General features: G+C 39.7%; 2 protein-coding genes across 2 annotated transcripts; both read left to right on the top strand.

Moving 5' to 3' along the window:
- The first annotated feature begins 3187 nt into the window (after positions 1-3187).
- LOC141600363 (pyruvate kinase 1, cytosolic-like) lies at positions 3188-10588 on the top strand. The gene is made up of 16 exons (XM_074420591.1): positions 3188-3521; positions 3608-3704; positions 3824-3921; positions 4858-5013; positions 5847-5924; positions 6074-6205; positions 6330-6410; positions 6513-6584; positions 6700-6789; positions 7673-7817; positions 8056-8144; positions 8229-8324; positions 8423-8490; positions 8735-8834; positions 9883-9942; positions 10059-10588. The coding sequence occupies exons 1-16, from the start codon at positions 3453-3455 to the stop codon at positions 10209-10211; spliced, it is 1584 nt and encodes a 527-aa protein (XP_074276692.1). The 5' UTR covers positions 3188-3452; the 3' UTR covers positions 10212-10588.
- Positions 10589-13062: 2474 nt separating this feature from the next.
- LOC141600344 (F-box protein PP2-A15) lies at positions 13063-17169 on the top strand. Its single transcript, XM_074420568.1, has 3 exons — positions 13063-13648; positions 14396-14514; positions 16163-17169. The coding sequence occupies exons 1-3, from the start codon at positions 13334-13336 to the stop codon at positions 16620-16622; spliced, it is 894 nt and encodes a 297-aa protein (XP_074276669.1). The 5' UTR covers positions 13063-13333; the 3' UTR covers positions 16623-17169.
- Positions 17170-25003: the final 7834 nt, after the last annotated feature.

The following is a 25003-nucleotide window of genomic DNA, read 5'->3' as shown; positions in this document are numbered from 1 at the left end:
TTTACATAAAACCTTTGAGCATTGTTATTGAAAATATCAGAAGTATTTTTTTTTTTTAAAAATCAACAATTTTTTTTATAGGTTCGATTTAAGCTCGTGTTTGGCTTGAACTCGCGTTAAAGCTCGTAAGCTTGATAACGAGCAATTTTTTCTCAAACTCGAGTAAGATTGAGATCGGCTCGAGCTCTAGTTTTGGTTCTTAAGCACAAGCCGAGTAAAGTCTGCTCGGCTCGGCTCATTAACACCCCTAGTTCTGTATGTCCAATTGTCCATTTATATGGTCCAAAATTCAGGAACTTTATATCACAATCCCGAGTTTTACTTATGTAAACATCTACAGAAAGGGATCCATAACAGTTGCTAGTGCGGATTTTTTTGGATCATGGTGCATGCGAGTTTTAAGGAGCATTTTTGTTGTTTTAACCATCATTTAAACCCCAAAAAAGAAACGTAAAGAATTTGTTGAACATACTAGAAAAGGAAAACGTAAAGAACCTGGTGAATATGAGGGAGTATGAAAAAATGAGATCAAATATGAACATTATTCCATGAATAAAGTCAATCAAAAATTCATGTTTCCCCATTATTTATTTTCACTCATTTTTACGGGATTGTTTTATGGCAATACTAGGCCAATAGAAAATGAGATCAAATATGAACATTTATGTTTATCTAACTTTTAGTTTTATTTTCACGTGATATCTGTCACTATAGATTGGTGAATGGTGATTATCATTTTTTTTTCATAACCCCCTTTCGTTCTACCACTGCCCTTCTATCATCAAATTCAACAAGGATCCTCTCCATTTCTTTTCTCTCCATTTCCTCTCACAAACCCATTTAATAATATTATCTCATCTAACTCTATTAACCCTTTATTTTTATGTATAAATCGTGAACCGTTCGATGTTGACACGATACAATCTTAGCCGTTGATAGGTAATGGCCTCTCCATTTCTTTTTAGGAAATGGAGAGAATTTTGGCTCCATCAAATTATACATTTATACCTCAATTCAATGCAAATATGTATTCAGTTTGTGTTTTTTAAAATGAGTGGAATATCGTTGTAGAGTGCGTGTAGACTTGTAGCCTAGGTAGCACCAAAACGGACACGGACACGGGACACGGACACGACACGGACACGTGACACGGCATCCCTTGAAATTTAGGACACGGGACACGTTATTTAAGTTTAATAAAATATATATTTTATAATTATAAACGTTTGATTTTATTTTTATAAACGTATTTGATATTAAATTTAAATAAGTGAAGCTAAAACTTGCCCTTGATTATAACTCGTTTTCATTTACCATCCAAACGAATCTTTTAATCAATCTCTTTATTGACTCATTTCACGCTTAAAGAACATCATTCAGTCCAAATGATGTCCAAATATCATGGACACGCGTCGGACACGGCCGAAATACTATGGACACGCGTCGGACACGTGCTCGAATAAATGTAGAAAGTTAGACACGGCTTTGTAGGTGTCCGACACGTTTCGACGTGTGTCCGAGGAGTGTCGGTGTCCGACACGGTGTCGGACACGGGACGGCTGATTAGGAGAAGTGTCCGTGCTACCTAGCTTGTAGCCCCAAACAACACTAATTCCCGGAGGACTTCATTTATAATGCTAAGGATTTTTTAGCAAACAAATTACGTCAATACATACTACGGAGTAATACGTAGTATTCCTCAGGTCAATAAAATATGGAGTAGGTAAAAATAGGTATTTGCCTTCATACTTGTGGCTTAAGAAATATCCAAGATATTTATCTGTTTAGAATTGCATCATTCTGGGTTTATATCCGTCTAAACTAAAAGACGGGTCAAATATGCTTAAAATAGTGATAGTTTTGGGCTCCACCATGTAACTTGTTGCTTGTTTTATGTTAAAGTGAGTAAATATTTTGTCCATTTATAACTATAGACAAATATCTGCTGTCTATATGAGAATTTGTGTTGGAATACACGTACGAAAAGTCTAGCTATTGTTTGTTTTTTGTTTTTTTTTGACTCTTTGCTCAACCTACAGTGCAAGAGTCAAGAGTCAAGACCATGTAGAAGTTATAACAAAGCCGTTTCTAGAATTTGGTTGACGGTATGCTTAAAACTAAAGAAATTTAAAAGGTGGTGAATTTAAATTTTTGACAATGAGAAACCAGGTTCTAATATACTCCGTAATAATTTATTATTTTTTTCATTTTATTCAATTTTATACATTTACTTTATACACGTATACAGTATATTAATGTTTGTTTTCTTTTGTTCATATATTTAGTTATATATTAATAAAAATTATAAAAATTTGATATTCACAATGTACTCACTAAGACAATTTAAATAAGATTTCATATGATTATCTTTTATGTTATATATTTTTTTTTTTGCAAGCAAAGGGAGAATCCCTCTCCCAGCTACCAGCCCCAGCTTCATCGGGATTGCCCCACAAAGGCCGACCAGGCTGATCCAAGGAGCGAGCAAACCCTCGGACACCCAGACACCGGCAAGCCCAGGGTCCACTTATTCAACGGGGTTTCCCCTCGAAGGCCGAAATAACCGCATGCATTCCCCACAGTGGGATTTGAACTCAGGACCTCGCAATTCGCAGAATTTTCCACGCTTTGAGGGAGCCTGGAATCACCACTGGGCCACAAGCACTTGATTAGAAGTTGTATTGAAGATTCTGTCCACTTATAAATAATGCCCAAAAATCAAACGTATAAAATTGAATGGAATGGAGAAAATATATAATTGGGAAAAATATACACAGCATAAAAACATTGAAAAAAAATATATCACTAAAAGTATTAAACCTATGAGGCTATGACCTTGATCTAAGATAATCTACACACAACACAAGTGACACAAGTTCACAACCACTAGACGAACAATTGTTGGGTAAAATAAGCCGCTATAAACTTTGTCTGACCTGTTTTCTAACTCCTAATCCGATCCAACTATCCAAGACCCGTATTTAATCGACCCAGTCCCTATTAAACCCGTCCTGTATAACTTGACTTAAGACCCGTTCCGACCAAACCTTGACAAGTCTAGTATAAATATACCCAACATTTACTAATTTACCTTTCTATTAAGCCATATTAACGAAAACAAAATAAACAAGACAATCTAAAGTATTTAAATGAAGATAAATAAATAATTAGGACGAAAAGACCGCGCAAAGTAGGACGATCACTTAAAGTCGGCCAGCGTACATGGTATTGGCCATTACCACTCTCCCACTCTACGGTCTAAAGTCTAAACACGAGGGATCACGATCGACCAAACGGTCACTAAAATTGACATTTCTATTAACTTAAACAAAAACACTTCCCTTAATCGAAACTCACTTTCTCTCTCCTCTTCCACCATTAAAACACACACTAATCAATCACTCAAACCTTACTTCCATACTTGATACTTCCACCATCGCAAGTTCGCAACCATGCCTTCCACTCACTTACTCCTCGAAGAACCTATTCGCATGGCTTCCATACTCGAACCTTCTAAATCCGTACCTTTCTCCTCTTTCTACCTTTTTTTTTGGTGCGAATCTAGTTCATTTCATTGATTTGATTTTGATTTGTTAATTTTATGCAGAATTTTTTCTCCGCGATGACGAAGATCGTCGGTACACTTGGACCGCGATCTCAATCTGTTGAGATCATTTCCGGCTTACTTAACGCTGGAATGTCTGGTAATTTAACAGTTTTCATCTAATTTGTTTTTTTTTTTTTTTTTCATTAATCTAACAGATGTGGTATCTAGGGTTTATGTTTCGATTTGTGGAGTGAATTTTGAATATTGGTGGTGTAGTCGCTAGATTTGACTTATCATGGGGAGATGCTGAGACTCACCGTCAAACTTTGGAGAATTTGAAGATTGCTGTTAAAGCTACTAAGAAGTTGTGCGCTGTATGTCGTTTTAATCCTTGCGTTGCCGTTTCTTTTATTTTCGTTCGAACTAATATCTTTAGAGTGATGATACTTGATCTTTGGTTTGGAGCTTAGTAAGGTGAATATGTTAATGAAAGTATGAATTAGCTGCTTAACATCACTTGAGGCTAGGTTTCTTTTAATTGAATCGAACACGTGATGTATTTAATAGAAGTTAGTTATTGATGCTAGCAAATATTAATTTGTAACTATGATGATGATAGATTCGTGTAGTTGGTGTTCTTTTGTGAACAAGACTATCATTCACTATATTTAGGATTTTTGTTAAATCTTAGCTACTGTTGTTAGCTAGTTTAAGTGAGCTTCAGTTAATATACTGTTGTTTAAGCGTTTGTTTGGAACTTTGGATAGTAAAAGTGGAAGGAGAGGGAGAGGGAGGGAAGAGAAGGGAGAGGGAATGGAGATCGGAAGTTTTCCCTCCGGGTTTCTCCTTTGTTGGAGGGATTTGGTTAGGTTTGGTGGAGGGAAAATGGATCTCTCAATTTCCCTATTATCCCATATGCTTGCCAAGCAAGAGATTTTGCCCGATCCAAACAAGTCCTAAGTTCAATTAGTCATGTTTTAGCTTTGAATGAAATTTGTTCATTCCATCTCCCGATCTCTCTGCCTACAACCTTCGGTTGATTTTTCGATTTTTTTGTGTATGCTACAAATCTCTCCCCATTCACTTGTTGAAGTATTCATTAACTGTGAAGAGGTTGTCAGTTCGGATATCACCAAATCCCTCTTTTATGAAATCTCATCTAATTTAGTAAATAACGAAGTTTCCACTGCTGAATTACGAAAAGTCTTGCTAATCTTAAATGTTGGTGTATTTTGCTTAAAAGGAAGTAAATTCTCGGGTTGCAGTTCATTAAAGTAGCAAGAGATTAACAGCATTTCTGTGGATCTCAGGTCATGCTAGATACTGTTGGAGCAGAGTTGCAAGTTGTAAATAAAAGTGGGCAAGCAATTTCTCTCAAGGAAGATGAATTTGTCACTCTTACGCCAAATTTAGAGACAGATGCTTCTTCAAGCATATTACCCATCAATTACAATGGGCTTGCGAAGGTTTGTACATCGAATATTTGACCATGTGTAGTAGCTATAAGTTGGTTGGTCAGCTGTTAATATACTAACTTCCGCAACATCCTTTTTATTTACTACTTCTGCGCTTTTAGCAATGTTTATGTACTTGTTAAGGTTTTAGTCTGTCACTGTAATACTAACTTCCTCAACATCATTTGTATTTACAACTTCTGCGCTTTGAGCAATGGTTTATATACTTGTTAAGGTTTTAGTCTATCACTTTACGGAGTATTATTCTTGTGTCCTAATTTTCGTCTGTCAATATTTTGAAGAGCATTGATTCTTGCTCACCTATTCATATGCGCACTAGCAGCACCTATGATTACAACTTGCAATCTCTGATTTTAATAGGCTCACTAGATGGGGTTAGTAGAGGACTTCTTAATCAGAATTTGTACTATCATGCTATTAGCAATGAGCTGCTTTGAACTAAAGTATAGGCTGGATTCCTGATGCAATATTTTTTTCTGGTTTTGTTGAAAGGAAAATCACCCTGTGTCCTCTCCCCTGTAACCTACACCATGTGATCATGTGATGTGCTACTTGTTGGTCCAGTTTTGTCCATTATGATTTCAAGCCCTCTTCTAATGAGAACTTTTTCCTCCTAATTTGTTTAAAACTTTGGTCACTATATTTGTTTCAAAGCGTAAATTGTTGTGAATATTGAGGATGACATTCTTTGATTGGGCAATTTTGGGGGAATATTAGGCTATTAGCCATGATTTTAATATTTAGGACGATGGTCGGTCTATATGGAACCTGAAGAACAATTTTTGCTATTTTGCAATACTGAACTGACTTTAATGATCTTGCAGGCAGTGAAGAAGGGAGATATGATCTTTATGGGTAAATATTTGTTTACAGGAAGTGAGACCACATCAGTTTGGCTAGAGGTATGCACCTAGATTACTTATATATGGGCTCAGTTTCTATATTTGAGGTTTACTTTTGGATTTCTGTAGACTTTTAATGGCCTGTGTTGTGTTGACTTAGTTGGAACAATACTTATTGATATGCTTTTGGTGCATGTATTATTGATCAGGTATCTGAGACAAAGGGGGACGACATTGTTTGTATGATCAAGAATTCTGCAACATTGGATGGAACACTATTTACTTTGCATGCTTCACAAGTTCCTATTGATATGCCCACTCTCTCGGAGAAAGATAAGGAGGTAAGTCGCTCTCAGGCTCAGTTAATACAATGTCTTTAACTTTCCTGCATTTTTGCTTTTAAGAAAGATTTTCTTTGTCGATTTCTTTCTATTAAACTTTTTTCTTCTTTTTGTGGCGGCTCAGGTCATAAGCACTTGGGGGGTTCAAAACAAAATTGACTTCCTTTCACTATCATATACTCGTCATGCAGAGGATGTTCGTCAGGTAGGTGGTGTTACATGCATGATTCTCTTGTGCTTATGGCTCTTGGTAAATTGTAGATGATAAGTAGTATTATACAACCTTCTTAAATCCTTAATTGCGCAGGCTCGGGAGCTGCTGTCAAGTTTAGGTGATCTAAGCCAGACGCAAATATATGCGAAGATTGAAACTGTAGAGGTGAGCGCTACTATAGTTTGGTTTAAGGAGCTAGTATGCTTACAAGTTACAATCATGTCTAAATATCTAACCGATAAATAATTTTACTCTGTATCTTATGTTACTGTTTGTGTAGGGCTTGACCCACTTCGATGAAATTCTCCAAGAGGCCGATGGCATCATTCTTTCTCGTGGAAATCTGGGAATTGATCTCCCACCTGAGAAGGTGTGGCTGCTATCTTGTTCTTTAAGAACATCTTTCTTTGTTCAGTTTCCTAAATAGTACTTCCTCCGTAATATCATGATAGTCCCATTACTTTCTGGCACATCGTTTCTTTAAGTGGAACTTTGATCGTTTTTTTTTCAACATGTATATGTTAACTTTTTTTTTTTTTTTTTTTTTTTTTGGGTGGTAAATACTATTTTGTGAAAGATGTTTTGATAATAAATCTAAATATTTTAGTTTTATTTTTTAATATTTTTTATTTCCAACATATTTATGGTCAAACTTTGGTTACTTTGATCCTAAAAAAACAAAGATGAGAAAATATAAAAATGGAGGGAATAATAAATAAAATGGCGAGTGAGTCACGGTTACAGTAAACTAATTTAGTTAGAATGTAACCATACTCCTAACATCCACCCCGCCATTAATACCCAGCCACCACTCACAAGTCACAACCCGAAGTCCTGAAGAACTAACTTACATCGCAAAGCCACCGCATACACCACCACCATCACAGCCCTACTCCTGACCTAGTCATCTCCGCGACCTCCATCTAAGTTCATCTCCCAGTCCCGTCCATGGTCCACCATCTTACCCAACATCACCAGTCCGGACTCCCCCTTCCACAATCTTGACCACTGTCCACACATTACCAATCGACTTTCCACCAACTCTTTTATTGACTAGTGGAAGATATGTAGTGCTTAGCTAGCGTTGCTGCGCTGGGAACGAAGGTCTAGAATAGGTTCGATCTTGTGGTAGGCTTACAGTGGCGTATATGGAACATTATGACATTACAGAGGGAGTACAAGCATTCCTTGCATTGTTTGGTGCATGTATTTGTGGCTCATTTATGACGAGTTGTTATCTGCTTCTTTTGAAGGTGTTTTTGTTCCAAAAGGCAGCTTTACATAGATGCAATATGGTTGGCAAGCCAGCTGTTGTTACTCGTGTGGTTGACAGCATGACCAATAACCTAAGGCCTACTCGTGCTGAGGCCACTGATGTTGCTAATGCTGTGTTGGATGGTTAGTGATCTCAGTTACCCTCGAGACACTGTTAGAAATTCATTGTTATCTTGCCTTTTTTTCTCTTTCATTTGCATATTTTTTCCCTATTGTTTTGATACAGATATTTTTATTTCAATATACCGTGGTCTTTTATCTGTGTAATGTGTATGTCTAAGAAAATGGCGTTTGAACTTTGGCTTTGCTTTACTCATGTTGATGTTCACGACCGTCTTCTATGGTTGAATATGGGGTGCAGGAAGTGATGCAATTCTACTTGGAGCTGAGACATTCAGAGGCCTGTACCCTATTGAAACTGTTAAAACTGTTGATAGAATTTGCTTTGAGGTTTGTTAAATTACAGACTTTTCCTTAACACTTAACTGTCATATTTTTGTCTTTCTTTTAAGCCCCATAATTTTGATTGTGCAGGCTGAAAAAGTGCTTAATCAAGATGCATATTTCAAGAAAACTGTGAAGTTTGTGGGTGAACCAATGTCTCACTTGGAATCTATTGCTTCATCTGCTGTAAGCTCGTCATGGAAACTCTAGTATTTTTTCTTTTATACAAGTCCTGCAATTTTTTTCATTCTTATCTGATATTAGGTCTTTCGTTCTATCTGTAGGTGCGGGCTGCCTTAAAGGTGAAGGCATCTGTTATCATCTGCTTTACTTCCTCTGGAAGAGCTGCAAGGTATTTCGAGTAAAATTATAAGAACCATTGTTTTGCTCTAGTAACGGTCCGCTGTAAGCTCTATAAATCGAAAGCTAGAGGTTACATTAAGTTCATCTGTTCATGTCTTGAGTAAAAGTCATTCACTACATTATTCATTGCTGTATCTAGATCCTCCTGATTAGATTTGTCAGTTTCTGCATGGTTTATCGATTTCTGTCTGGAATATATAACTAATCATTATTATGGTGCTTGTTTATTGCAGATTAATTGCTAAATATAGGCCAACAATGCCAGTTCTCTCTGTTGTGATTCCCCGTCTTAAGACGAACCAACTAAAATGGAGTTTTACTGGTGCCTTTGAGGTATGGTGGCTTAAATCCGACTTTGTTGAGTTTGCTGTTAGAAAGTAATTAACTTATTTTATGGGGCATTCAAATTGATGGTCCTATTTTAGTATTTTGACACTCATAAATCATAATTGTGTAATCGTACCAAAGAAGATCTATTTAAATAATAGAGAGGAATCTGCAAGCACTTTGAAGTTTGAATACTTATGTTTTTTCTCTCACAAACAACCGCCAAGACTTGGTCTCAAAATATTTTTGCGGTTGCCGAACATGAACCTTTGTAGCAACAAAACAATGTAAAAGTACAACATGATATAAAAAAGATAAACCAAGATACTTTCTCTATATTGGGGAACTGAGGATTCATTGGGAGTGTTATTTCCTTTGTTTAACAATTTTTTCACAATTGAACAATTTTCCTTGGTTATTTTTTTGTGTTTTGCATAACAATCAACCAATAACTGTGTGAAGAGAAGAATGGAAAACATTAAAGTAGCAAAGAAGAGATTCAAACAAAAATAAAGAGTTAAAAGATTTCATATGAATCCCCGCCCCCCTTTTTGCAACGCTATTTTTACTTCAATCTCAAATACACCCATATCCTTCAGTTACCCTCTTCCATGTTTACTCTCATGCTTCCCCTACACCAGATCATTGTTTATAACATGTTCATTTTTTTTTGATATATTTATCCAGAATTGCCACCGCCCACAATGATACTATCTGTTTACATTTCCAATAGAGCAAAGGACTAACTATTGATTTTGGATTGTGAATTGCGATGGATAAGCGAAATGGCTCACTAAACTAATTACACTTTTTTTTTTTGGGAAAATAGCTGCATGCGATGCAATTTTCATTTTGGGTCATTTAAAAGCAGCCTCTTGTTTTTGTTCATTTTGTCCACTAAGGAAGTCTTATTTTACCATATACTGCTCTCTTTTGGTTGTTGGCGGTGGAGCTGTGGCCTTGGTTTGACTCGTACATTTCTCACTTATTTATGTTTACCTGTGCAAGCTGTTTGCATTTTATTGAACCCTTTTATCTTCTCTTGTATCATCAGGCCAGGCAGTCATTGATAGTCCGAGGTCTCTTCCCCATGCTTGCTGATCCCAGACACCCTGTAAGTTTGCATCCTCAATCTCAAGTATTCTTCTCTCAGTTCACTTGGTTAGGGATGTCTATAGATTTTTAATGACTCGGGTTGATTGAAATAACTCTGCGGTTGAAATAATACAGGCCGATTCAACAAGTGCAACAAATGAATCCGTATTGAAGGTCGCTCTCGAGCACGGGAAGGCTCTCGGTATCATCAAATCACATGACCGAGTCGTCATTTGTCAGAAGGTTGGCGATGATTCTGTTGTCAAGATCATTGAGCTGGATGATTAGATCATAATCTTCAGCCTTTTACTATATTTTGAGATAATTGACTATAAATCTATTTGGGAAAGTTATGGTGTTTGGCAGGTAAAACACAGGACATAAATGACGACAGAATTTTTGGTTGTTAACATGTGATCCTTGACAATAGTTAGTCTCCTGAGGGACTATAAAAAAAATTGCGAGAATTGATTTAAATGCATCACCGGGATAAATGAAACGGTCTCACAATAAGTTATAAGGAAGACCGTCTCTTTGAGATACTGCGAGTCTCTGACCGTGTGAAGTCATGGATGACATGATCTCGAATTTTTAGTTGTAGCATTTATGAAGTTTGATTTTATTGTTTATGCAGCAATATATATATGCAACTTTCATGTTTTAAATCAGGGCTTTGATGGGAAGTATACTTCGGAAACGCTGACTATGTGCAGCATGTGTGTGTATTTGTTGACTGTCCAATCTATCCGTCATTAGTCCCTTTTCTGTGCAATGTGTTTGATCGTAACACAATAATTACGGTACCAATCTTTTCATTGTCAATGAAGGAATGGAAATAGATGTAAACGTCGGGAATATAATTGAAGGTTATTTACGAAAATAAAATGCACATAAAAGTAACGGTACGACCGGACATAGGACAGACTGATTGTCATGTTGACGGAAACCATGTGGACTGATTGTCATGTTCAGCGTTTAACTTTAAAAGAAGAAACAATCTTGTTAGTAACCAAAGAAAGTTTCAAGCTGAATAAAGAAACTCAATGGTAATACTTCAAACTAATAATCGTTTCCAGCCAATTTAATTTACTATTTAATTTACTTCACTATTTAAAGTCAAAATCTTGTAAGTTGCAAGTTTTTTAAACATAGGATGAGTTAAATAGATGAATGAGACAAAAAAAAGGAGTACAATATTTAGGAGAATAATCTTGTCTCATCTGTCTATATGGGTAATATTTGACCTGTTTTACAATTAAGACGGATAGTACCATTTTAAGGTAGACCAACGGTTTAAGTTAGATTTGGAAGCTCCACCCTTTAATTGTTGGCTTCGACAATAAAGCTTTGATTTGGAAGAAGGATATAAGTAAATCAATCTCGATGGAGTTAGAACTTTGAGCTCCAGTAGTTCGACTTCAGGCTTAGCTCATTACTCATTGATCCTAAATAGGTGAAGCTCGAATTTGGCTTGAAATGTAGCTTGTGCTCGGTTAAATCATTAGGTTTTTACTAAAGTCTCTAAGAAAAATTAAAAAAAATACACATAATTACTAGTACAATTTAAGTACAAAGATAACATGTACTCCATTTATTAAAGTATAGATAATGAACGTGAATTTTTTGCGTTTTTTGGGAGAACCGTCCTCCTTATACCTAAAGTTAAACATATACTCATAACACTTGACAATGTTATTAATATAGTTGGTAAAGTTATGAGAGTTGATGGTCATTACCTGAGTTCAAACTCCGTCAACATCAAAAATCACCCATTTAATTTGTAAATAGGTACGAGATTAAAGAAGAGTCATTCTATGCCACGATTAACAATAATATTTGGGTGTCACCCTCTCACAATTATTTTTAATTGAAGGGGTCCCCTCTCACCCCATGTGAGAGGGTGGCGCCCAAATTGGGTGTCACCCGGTGACGCCCTTTCATTTTCCAAACAATAAAGGGTTAAGAAAAATAAATAAATGAATACAGAAGATTGGTGGCTCAATAACTTATTGAGAAACCGACTCTCTAAATATTGACGATTTTAATTGAAACCTGAGATCATGAAACTAAACTCCAACTTTAATCAAACCAATTACAACTCATTTATATTCCCCCTAATCCATACCAATCTCCCTTTAAATTACAAGAAGACACTCACAAGTTACACCAATATAATATCATATCACATCAATTTTCTAACAACCAAATTGATTTATAATCACACCATAATTCCCCCCATCCTCATCCAAATTTGAGTTAATGTTCTACAAGACCCCACACAACACAAACAACACAAACTTTCATCTAAGACGAGGATATCCGTATTAAAATTAAAATCAGTTAAATATGCACATAAAATATATAAAGAAGAACAAAAAATTTATCTTATATACCCATGTAAAATAATCATCTATCTACTAAATGAATAGGCATCCTCACAAATTTTCTCTCCAAAAAGCATCTTTTTAAATAAAGTAGCTAATAACAATTATATATACATTAACTAAGTAAGGAAACTAATAATTATGATAAATTATTTCATTAAATTATTATTATTTCATTAAAATTAATCTTTTCATCAAATTATATTTTTGACTAACTCTAATCTATGTTATTTTAATTTAAATATTAAAAAAAATTGTATCAAACTATGAATTACTAAATATTTAACCGATGCTATTATTTTAGAATAATTTGACTCATATTAGGTATAATACAAAATTATAAACCATTTTAATTACTTTCGAGGCAAAAAATTGAGAAAATTTATAAATTTAAATCATTAGCTTATTTGCGGTATAAAAAAAATATTTTTTTTTTCAAAAATACATTTCAACATGTCACTCAATTATCTTAATTAATTTTCAGTTTCAACTTTTTTTATTTCTCAAAGCAAAATGCATTGACGAGAAAAATGAACAATTAATAAAATACCACTATTATATACATATGTAATTTATTAGAAATAAAAATAACTCTATAAGACGTGCATTTAATACACGGGGTCTAAACTAGTACTCTATTAACTATTTTAATTTTAATTTTAATTTTAAGACGAATATCCCGTATTAAAAAGACTAATCGAAAATTCCCCAATCCTCATCCACATTAGGAGTCAATGTTGTACAATAGACCCCACACAATATTAACAAACTACTCCACCTATCCCTTCCTTTGAGTTCCTCCTCTTCCCCCCTTCCTCCAAAACTCCCAGCTCACTTCCACAACAAAAATCCAACCTTTTTCTTCCTACAAATAAAAAAAATGCCAAAAATTTCCAACAAAATCACATAAAATCCCCAAATGAATTTCTCAAAACCCCTCTTAATCATTCTCTCAATCACCATTACATAATTATAATTATAATTATATTAAGAATCATCTCATATTATCAAAATTAGTGGGTCAAAATGGGAGCGTCGCTCTCGAATTTATCAGAGGGCGGCGCGGGAAATATCGAAAGCGGACCGGGTTTAGGAGATATACCAGAGGCCTGTGTAGCGTGTGTGTTTATGTATCTTAAGCCGCCGGAGATATGTAATCTTGCGCGGCTTAATAGGGCGTTTCGTGGTGCTGCGTCTTCGGATGCCGTGTGGGAGACTAAGTTGCCATTGAATTATAGAGAGATTCTTCAGTTTCTTCTTGTTGATGATTTCCAGGATCTTTCTAAAAAAGACATTTTTGCCCTTCTTGCTAGATCCATTTCCTTTGACGATGATAATAAGGTATTTTCTTCTTTTTTTGGAACCTTTTTTTTGTTTGAAAAGGATTTGATTGTTTAATTAGGGGTTTTAATTAGTTCTTTGAAGGAAATTAGGATTTTTAATTTGGGCATTTGAAGGATTTGATTGATTTGGGTTTGTTGATGTTGAGCTTAGGTGTAAATTAGGGTTTTAATTTGGGCATTTGCGGAGAAGTATGGGTTTTGATTTGGGCATTTGGGGGAAAACTTAGGGTTTTTAATTTGGGCATTTGGGGGAAAGTTGGGGGATTTTATTCGGGCATTTGAGGGAAAGTTAAGAGTTTTTAATTGAGGCATTTGGTGGAAAATTAGGGTTTTTGATTTGGGCATTTGGGGGGAAATTGGGGTTTTTGATTTGGGGGTAACTTAGGGTTTTTGATTTGAGCATTTAGGAAAAATTATGGTCTTTAGTTTAGGCATTTGGGGTTAAGCTAGGGTTTTTTTTGGGGGGATTGTGAAATGTAGTAACTGTAAAGAAAATTGGTGATTTTAGGTTTCTAAATTATATGGAGAAATTTGGGTTTCTTTGATTTTTGTGTATTATGGGGGAAATGTTAAGGTTTTTCTAGTTTTGGTTAGGGAGATCATGTAGGTAGGTTCTATGTAGTTTTTAATGTTGTTGGAATTTGATTTGTTTATTAGTTAATGATGTTGATTTGGTTTTGTTTTGGTGGAGGAGAAATGAGATTGTGATCATGTGTATGTGTGTGTTGCTTTGTTTGTTGAACAGCAAGTGTGGGTGGATAGATTTACGGGGAGGGTGTGCTTATCGGTTTCGGCCAGGGCAATGGCAATCACTGGGATTGAAGATAGGAGGTACTGGAACTGGATGCCTACTGAAGAATCCAGGTAAATTTCCATATTTACTCTATTTACTGTTTTTGTTATGCTGTATGGGATTTTTTGTGAACCCTTTTCACGGAATTTACTTGTGAGATGTACTGTTGATTGGGGTTATTTCAATTGATGAGAAGATTAGTTGATGAACTTAGTTAGGAATTTAGATCGCATGGTATGAAATTTGATTTGAGAATCATACTTGGAGTTCACCAGTTAAATGTTGGAATTCTATACAATTACGTTCTAGGTTCTAGTCAGTATCAGTGGGAACTCTCCCCTGTATATTTCTGATTTGTTGGATTTTGGGATCTTAAACAAAAATGGGGTAGGAGTTGTTAATTCTGGATCCTAAGGAAGGAGGACCGGTTGAGAAATGAGGTGATAAGAGAGAAAGTAGAAGTTGTGTATATTGAATGTAAGAGGAATGATGATCATTTTAAAATGGTTTGGCCATGTGAGATGAAACTTATGAGGCCCAAGGAAGAAGCTCGAAGATTGGTGAACATTTAAGATTGCAAAGGTAAAGAAGACCTAGAAAACATAGATAATGGATTGAAAATGATGAGTTTTTTGGGGATTAAATGACCAATAATAACCTGACCCAAACTTGATTTCACTTGGAGAGTTGGACTTGACCTGACAATGTGTGAACCCGATATTAGTAGACCCCCTTATCCTGGCTTGAAACCAACCCAGCTGACTTGATTGTTAACTCTTTATATTTGGTGGCCTTTCTAGATTTATGGATGATTCTAAAAAATTTACGTAGAATTGTAAAACCGGCATTGCTCTCTTGGATTCAGTTATGACTAACTAACTAACTAACGACGTAAGTCATAATCATAAAATCGTAAACTAATGTGTCAAAATAACTTAGCTAACTTGGTCTTTCCTTCTACTTCCTTTGTAAGCGGATGTGGTTTGATACTCTCTATTCTTTGCTGGAAGTATTGTAGCTTTTCAGAAGAAATGAAGTTTACCCATTACTATTCACCTCTCTTGTATTAGTACCTACCAATTTAGGTTTGTTATGATGGTGGTGCTTATGGCTTCCTCAATAATTACATTTGATGACTAAACCCCCTTTTTCCATGAATGCAGTTAGCAGGGAAATTTTAGATTCATTTATGTTCGATTAGTTGTTTAGGCAAGCTTAAGTGTAAGGTTAATTGACAGTGTCAGGAATTTTATGAGTCACATAGTTTATTGTGCATGTGTTGAAAATAGATATTTGTATGTGGCATGTGGTCCATGTGGAGCCATTTGTTCCCATGCGGCTCCTTGTAAAGTTTTGATAATAATTCCGTTGCGGTATTAAAAGTTAAAACTCATAACCAAAAAGAAATCATATTGGTTTCTCTGTCTGTCAGCCAACTCTCTATCATATGACCCTGCCTGTGTTTGAAACTCAACGCTTAGAGTGGATATTTTATTTGGAAAGTTTCAATTTAGGCCGAAAATATGAGTTTTTGCCGTAAAATGGTTGAATCTGACACTTGGACACTCAGCCATGTCCGATTCACTAACTGAGCTTAAGTAACATAGGTTGATTCTCTTATGTTTCAAGGCTTGTACATATCTAGTCATTCTCCCCATCATTTCTATATGATGTTTGCTTTTCATCTTAATGTCTTGGAACGATTTCTCTTCTTCTTAGGTTTCAAGTTGTGGCTTATTTGCAACAAATATGGTGGTTTGAGGTGGATGCAGCTGTAAAATTCCCTTTTCCTCCCGACATATACACACTTTCATTTAGGCTACACTTGGGGAAGTATTCTAAGAGACTAGGAAGGCGTGTAAGCAACTTTGAACATACACACGGGTGGGAGATCAAACCAGTTCGATTTGAGTTCACTACTTCCGATAATCAGCATGCCACTTCGGATTGCTGTTTGGATGATGATGGGGAACAAGATGAGATGAAAGGAAACCTGAAACGTGGGTGTTGGATTGATTACAAAGTAGGTGAATTTATTGTCACTGACTCGGAACCTTCTCTGGAAATCAGATTCTCTATGAAGCAGATTGATTGCACTCATTCCAAAGGTGGATTATGTGTAGATTCCGTATCTATCATCCCTAGTGATCTCAGATCTCCAAGACTGGTTCTCAAGTAGCCGTAATCAACATTCATGTCGAATATCACAAATACTTCTTTAAGGTGGTTGTACATAAACATTTTCGTAAACCACATGTTATTTACCTCAAATGCCCCCCAAAAGGTAATTATTAAAAGGCTCTTTTAGGGGTATTTGTGTAAATGGCGTGTTTTACATTATGTTAGTGTAAACCCGCGTTAAAAGAGACTCTTTCGCCGAATGGTTAGTTTCAGGGAATTTCTTCGCCGGGTTTGTCCTGCTGCATACACTGTAAATGCGGTATGGGAGGATGACGGTCTCTGTTGGTTTTGGGTTTGGCTAGGTATGTCCTCTGTAATCTCACGTAAGTAGCTTTGTCGAGTTTTGCTTTATTTTTATACGTCCAAGTTATATCAAATATGTAGAGAATTTGTTATCGGGTTTTGCACAGATGATTCGTTTTTGAGCTTGTGAGTATCCGAGTTTGAACTGATGTGGGGCATTTTCATCATGTAAATTATGTATGCATTCTTTTATAATTATTATCCCTAGTATTTATTTACAGAGTACTATACATTGAAGGCTTTAGTCTTTTCGACTTTGTTGTGCCAGTTTTTTCATTCTTGGTCATCAATGTGTGTGTACCTTCTGTTTCTAATAGGCAGGCATGTCCTCTATGATTTGGTTTAGCAAGATGACGGTATTAAGCAAACCAATGTATCATCAAACTCCCCTCGCTCGTTATATGTTAATGTCGAATTTACACAAAGATAAGGCTGTGTACATGTAGTTTTCTGTTAAAGCGGTTATTATAATCTCGCAGCGTGAGGGCAGGAGGAAATATTCAGAGCAGATGGGTGATTTGACGATGGTTTTTTACTCGATGTTTGACCCTACCGACAACTGGATTAGTCTCCGTTAATTGGTACAGTACATTCGCTCGCTTTAGATCCATGAATGCACGATCCAAATTGGGTCCAGGCATATTTGGAATAGTTCAAATGGTCCTTCCAAGATATTTGGCTAGAAAACCCATTTTGACTAATGTTCAGTTAGTTGGTCCCAGCTCGCAGCCCCTTGCTGGGCTGGAAATGAAGGCAAAAGAGGAATACGATGAGATGAAGAGATAAAACATTGGACCATAGAGTGACTGGCCGACTAGAGCAACTCTACTATGGTTGTCAATTTAACCCACTTGCTACTTGATGTTGAGCAAATGATTCAACTATAACCCAATTGTTTAACACTAATTTTTATTTAAGACCGTTTTAAATTAAGACGATTTTTACACCTTATTAAAAGGGTCCCCATAATGCCACGACCATTATGTATGGAGTCACTGGATTTATATGGTACTTTTCTATCATACCCTTTTGCACTTCAAGTAACCTAAACAAAGTTAGGGGCATTATAGTCCAAATCACAACAAATTCAGTGGAGCAGTTTATTGGTCCCGTGGAAATAGGGCTACCCTATTAAAATAGAGGTGGAAAAAAAAAAGGCTCTGAGAGATCTTAAATTAAAATGATTTTAAGCAACACCAACCGATTGAATAGATAGAGCTCGATTTCTCAGGCTCAACTCTCAAGCCTTGTAAGATTTCATGCCTTTTTACCTTTGTCTTCATTTAAAATTTTGGCTCCCATTTTGTATGTAGTGGCTAGGGATGGCAACAGAATCCTGATCCTGCCCAGATTCTGCCCAGATTCTGAGATTCAGATCCTACGGAGCGGATATGGATCGCGATATTTAAGATCCAGTGGATAAGGATATGGATATGGATCGTAGGGTCGAGATTCAGATCCTATCCTTAGATCCATTTTTATTTCATTTTCTTAAAAAATAAGTTCAGCTAAACAAATAGTAAAATTATAAACTTTGTTCTTTTAATTTTTTTCATAAATCAAACCATGTTTTTTTCTGATTAACATTTTTTGGTTAAAAAAAGATACTTTTTTAGTGTTATTGTAATTTCATAAGACTTTATTTTTATGTTTTTAGAACTTTAGCTTTATTATTAGTATCTAATAAAGGAAAATAGTATGTTACATCGTAGTAAAATACAAAAAATAATATTTTCATATTTTAAGAGGGACTTTTCTTTTATTATCAAAAGGATATGAATATAACCTGATCAAATCTAGATCCTGCGGATCCGGATATGGATATGGGAATTTCAGATCCTGTAAATATGGATCGGATCTGGATCTTATAGGATCCTATCCAGATCCTACCCATTGCCAGTGGCAGACTAGGTAGCACGGACACTCCTTCTAATCAGTTGTTCCGTTTCCGACACTGTGTCGGACATGCCTAAATGTGTTAGATACCTATAAACGAGGAATGAGATCTTGAAAGACGGAAAGACATTGATTAAAAGACGGGTTTGAGTGGGAAATGAGAATAAGGAGTTGTTTGGTCCATCTAGGAATTTAATTGATGTAGGAAGTTACAATTCACATGAATTGAGTTCCTATATAGAATTCATGGGAAATAACCTTGATGGGGCATATTCTGCACCGCTGACCAAGTCAACATATTGAGCAAGGTCAAAGATATCCACAGCCTTAGACAGCCTAGCCGATGCATCCTGTCGGCCTGTCAGCATGGGTCTCGGCATGGCAACCTGCCAGCCGGGACACGTACCCGCGTACTCATATCCAAGACCCCTCGGCGGTGAGTCAACAGGGCCCGCCGGCCTGCCATAGGTCCCTCGGCCGAGGGGTAGATCAGTCTTTCCACCTGCTAGCCACTTGGCCACTTGGCCACTACGCGACAAAAGGTGAAAGCCTATAAATACTCCTCAACCCTCATTGAGGAAAGGATCCACAACTGAACCTAAATACACTATTCATCTGGTAATATCCTCCTTATCTCTCTACCATATACATCCAGCCAAGTAACACAACTTAATCCTTTGAGTTTACTGACTTGAGCGTCGGAGTGAGTACGCTTGGCACCAAGCCAAGCCCTCAGTTCGTTCATTGTTGCAGGAGAGGCCGAGAGGAACAATTAAGGAAAGAAGGATTCAACTCAAGACATTATTCTACAAGCCACGGGTGGTAACAATACTTGCTCTGGAATTACACCCGGAACAATTGGCGCCGTCTGTGGGAAAACGACACTAGAAGCTAGTCACATTCATTCCCAAACAAAAAACACACAAAAACAAACCCACCCAAAAAGCCAAGAAAATGTCGAAACAACAAGACGCAGTCGTGACCGACGAAACCGCGTTCTACCACGAGGATACCTTCAACAATTTCGAGTCGCGTGACCCTCCACCCGCGGAGTAATCCAACCGGAGTTCGGGATGCCAATAATACGGACACGCCGCCCGACCAACCAGGTCACCATCATGGGACATGTGGTTGACATAGCAAAACTGAAAATGGTCCTGGACCTAATTAGTAATACGCCCGCTCACACTGTCACACCGACAAGAGCGACGGAAACCGTCCAGGAGACCAGGGCCCAAAATGTGACTCCGAGAAATTTGAACGGAGCGCTAGGAGAAGCTGACCCAGCCAAGTCGCCGGGGGAGCCCAAAGTGGGCGTGGTAGACCTAAGTCCTTCCCGTACTCGTGGGAGGACAGCGTCCCCGCAACACGAACGAGGCTTACCCCAAAGGAACCAGAGGAGTCCGACTCAGCAGAGTTGGAGGAGAAGTCTGAGTCGAAGAAGGAGTCCTTCCCGCTACGAGGGGAGGAGCCGGATTAGGAATGCGAGGAGCCGATTGCCGCGTATCGTTCGACACGTGGTCAGACAGCCCCTCAACGCCTACGTCCTAGAAGTCCAGGTGCCAACCAAGCTCAAGTTACCACCTCTATCATACAAGGGAGATAGTGATCCAGCCGACCACGCTGAGGCCTTCGAGTCTTACATGTCGGTATGAGAGCAGCCCGATGAGGTCTGGTGCCGAGTTTTCCCAACAACTCTGCATGGGATGGCTCAAAGCTGGTACAAGGGGCTTCCCGACGGCTCGGTATACTATTACGCCGACCTAAGGGACGCCTTTCTAGCCCAGTACTCTTGCAACAAGAGGAGGGCCGTGGAGACGTCCGACCTCCTAACTATCAAACAGGAGGGGGGCGAGTCTCTACGAAGCTATGTGAAAAGGTTCGACGGAAAGGTCCAGCAGATTCGAGAAATTAACCCCGAACTGGCGGCCTTCGCACTGATGAAAGGCCTCCCAAGGGGAGACTTAAAAAATGAGCTCATCAAGTGCGGAGGCCTGGGCTGGGATGCCGCCAGGAAGATGGCCGACCAGGCCATTAAGGTAGAGGACTATCACAAAACCTGGGTAGGCCCCAGTGAGGCCGAGCACTCAGAAAAGAAGAGCCACCGGGAGGACAACCCGGATGAAAGACGCCGTGACCACGACGGGTCACGATCCGATGAAAGACGCCGTGAGAATAATAGGTCACGGTCGGACAAGTCTGCCTGGAAACAGAACTCGGCGGACGCCGGGGGGAGCTCGGGAACGTACTACAAAAAACGATACGATGCCCACACCCCCCTGGTCGAATCGGCCGCCGAGGTCTTCGCTTTGAGCAAGAACGAGGGCCAGAAATGGGAAAGACCCCCTAGGCCGAGGAGCGACGGTGACACGAGCCGATCGTGAGTACCACGGCCCACACGGACACTTAACCAACGATCGCCGACATCGAAGAACGCCATCGAAGAACCGATCCGGAAGGGGAGCCTCGGCAAATATGTTGCCGGTGGCCAAAGATCAGATGCCGGCGGGTCAAATAGCAAGTCCGTCTTTGAACGGATAGGAGTAATCCATGTTGTCAACAGGGGCGACGGGAACGATGGGTCCGCTCATGGGCACAAACGGCACCTGAATGAACCATATCAGGCCATCAACTTCGTGCCCAACACAGCCACCCCCGCTCCCAGCATCCCCGATATGACAATCGGACAGGAGGACTACGAGGGAGTCATCGCTCTTCATAGCGACCCACTTACAGTCCGCCTGGACATAGCCAACCACTTGGTGGAGAGGTGCTTGATTGACACAGGCGCCTACACAAACGTTATGTACAGAGAATGCTTTCTCAGCCTCGGTCTGAGGATTGAAGACCTGAGCCCCTGCACCAACCCGTTGTACATCTTTTCTGGAGCGGTGCGGTACCCCCAGGGTCGGTCAGGGACACGGTGAGGTTCGGCGAGGGAGGCACAGCCAAGAATGTTATGTCTGAATTCGTGGTCATCGACGGCACGTCTGACTACGACGTTCTCATAGGTCGGATCACTTTGAGCGAAGCCGACGATGTGATATCCATCCGGGCCCTGACATTGATATACGTCTCGGACCGGGGGGAAGCACATAAACTCGTCTCGAAGAACGAGAAGGATCCCGGCGTATGGGAGATACACACTAACGGCCCTTCCAAGACGGATAGCTCGAAAGCCAGCATCGTTATTTTCAGCCCGAACGGAGACGTGTTTGAGCACGCCTTAAAGCTTACCTCCGTGACCTCAAACAACGAATCCAAGTACGAGGCAGTAATAACCGGAGTCAAGCTAGCCAGAACCGCCGGTGCGGAGCATGTCGTGGTGAAAACAGATTCGCTTTTATTGACCAACCAGATCAAAGGAGAGTACAAAGCTCGGGACTATAGGACGACAAGGTATCTAGAGAAGGTGAGAGCCGGCGCTTCAAAATTAAAATCCTTCCAGATACAGCACACTCCCAGGTCCGAGAGCGGCCGAACCATCGGCATGGTTGAAGGAGCAGAGACAGAGGAGGTGGAGATGGATCCAGGCCGCACCGTAACCGTCGGTGTCAACTTGGAACCAAAATTCAGGGCCAAACTCCTGGACCTGCTAAGGAAAAATAAGGACGTCTTCGCCTATTCGGCGGCCGAGATGCCGGGTGTGAGCCGGGAGGTAATTACTCACAAGCTAAACGTACTTCCCACCGCTCGCCCCGTCAAGCAAAGGATGAGGAACTCCTCAGTCGAGAAAGATGAGGCCATCAAAGCCGAGGTAGATAAACTACTTGAGGCGGGCTTCATTATGCCTTGCACTTACCCTGAGTGGCTAGCCAATGTTGTGATGGTAAGGAAATCATCGGGAGCATGGAGAATGTGTGTAGATTTTACCAATCTTAATAAAGCATGCCCCAAAGATTGTTATCCTTTGCCTCGAATAGATAGCTTAATCGACGCCACGGCAGCTACACCATGCGAGCACGCTAGACGCCTTCTCGGGGTACCACCAGGTATTCATGGCTGAGGAAGACATGCCTAAATGCGCATTCATCACCGCTAACGGCACATACATGTACAAAATGATGCCGTTTGGTTTGAAAAACGCCGGCGCAACATATACAAGACTGGTGGACAAAGTGCTCCAAGATAAAAAAGGGCGAAACATTGAGGCTTACGTCGACGATGCTATTGTGAAAAGCAAGTCTGACAGCGAGCACCTAGCCGATTTACACGAAACATTTTGTTCACTAAGGAAATACAAGATGAAGCTCAACCCAATGAAATGCAACTTTGGTGTCCCAGGCGGGGAAAATTCCTCGGTGTACTTGTCAGTGCCAGAGGCATCGATGCAAATCCGGACAAAATCCAAGCAATCCTAGACCTGCCGGAACCAAGGAATCGAAAAGAGGTTATGATGCTGACCGGGAGAATGGCGGCTCTCGCCCGTTTCATCTCTCGGTCAGCCGACAAGAGCACCCCATTCTTCAAAGTATTGAAAGGGAATAAGGACTTGGTGGGGGGAGGAACAGAGCACGGCTTTCAAGCAATCGAAAGCTCATCTTCGACTCTCCCAACTCGTCTGTGCCGATCATGGGGAGACGCTATACCTATACATAGCAAGTAACCTCGGCCACGGTCGGCGCCGTGATCATAAGGGAAGAAGACAAACAGCAACACCCAATCTACTTTGTCAGCCATACGCTGTTGCCCGCCGAGAGAAATTACCCACTAATTGAAAAAGCAGCCTTCGCCGTCGTCGTTGCCACAAGGAAATTAAAACCTTACTTCGACGCACACCTTTTGTGACGGTCCTAACCGATCACCATTGGAGAAAGCTTTGGAAAAATTCGAACAATCCGGCAGGCTCATCAAATGGGCGGTGGAACTCTCTGGTTTCGGCATTCAGTACAAACCAAGGCCTTGGATAAAGGGGCAAGCACTTGCAGATTTCTGGCCGAATGCACATATCAAGAAGAGCCAAACCCAGGCATATGGGAGGTTTACACCGACGGCTCCTCCACGACGAACGGCTCGGAGAGCCGCATCCTTATCATCACCCCAAACGGGGACGAGTTTGAGTACGCCTTGAAATTCACCTTCTCGGCCTCGAACAACGAATCCGAATACGAGGCGGTGATAACCGGAGTCGAGCTAGCTAGGGTCGGAGCGAGAACACATTGTGTTGAAGAGGACTCACCTTTGTTGGTTACTAACCAAATCGAGGGGAGTTTGAGGCTCGGGACGACGGAATGGTAAGGTACCTAGAAAGGGTAAAAGCCGACGTAGCAAAATTGAAATCTTTCCAAATCCAATGCGTTCCCAGATCCGAGAACAACCGGGCCGACACTCTCTCCAAACTTGCCAGCTCAACCATCAAGAATGTCAGCCGAACCGTGCTGGTAGATATCAGGAATGTGAAGAGCATCACTGAGACCATCGGCATGGTGGGCAACATAGAGACCGAGACAACGTGGATGACTCCGATAATGAAATACAAACTCACAGGAGAATTGCCGGAGGACCGCAATCCCTCGGCCAAAATAAAAAGGATCGCCGCCAGGTACTTGGTGTTCGAAGGGGAACTGTACAGAAGATCCGTAATAAGACCACTCTTGAAGTGTGTCGGTCCAGCCATAACCAAAATAAAAGTGTTTGTTCCCTCCACAAAATTGCCACAAGGCAGGCACTCAAAGAGAAGAATTGCTATCGAGCCATAACCCCGATTACCTCGGCCTTAGCCGAGAGCGACGAGGACACAATGACCGATACGCTAGAAGAATTGCTATCGAGCCATAACCCCGATTACCTCGGCCTTAGCCGAGAGCGACGGGGACACAATGACCGATATGCTAGAAGAATTGCTATCGAGCCATAACCCCGATTACCTCGGCCTTAGCCGAGAGCGACGGGGACACAATGACCGATACGCTAGAAGAATTGCTATCGAGCCATAACCCCGATTACCTCGGCCTTAGCCGAGAGCGACGGGGACACAATGACCGATACGCTAGAAGAATTGCTATCGAGCCATAACCCCGATTACCTCGGCCTTAGCCGAGAGCGACGGGGACACAATGACCGATACGCTAGAAGAAATGCTAAAGACGTTACGCAGTTGAGATATGCATCCTAACTGACTCGGCCATACCGGCGGTAGAAACGAAGGCACTCAATTAATAACGCAAGAGGATAAGTAAA

This window comes from Silene latifolia, chromosome 1 (genome assembly GCF_048544455.1).
Source record: "Silene latifolia isolate original U9 population chromosome 1, ASM4854445v1, whole genome shotgun sequence".
NCBI lineage: Eukaryota > Viridiplantae > Streptophyta > Magnoliopsida > Caryophyllales > Caryophyllaceae > Silene > Silene latifolia.
Note: the sequence above shows the minus strand (reverse complement) of the source record. Positions and strands in the feature narration are given on the sequence as shown.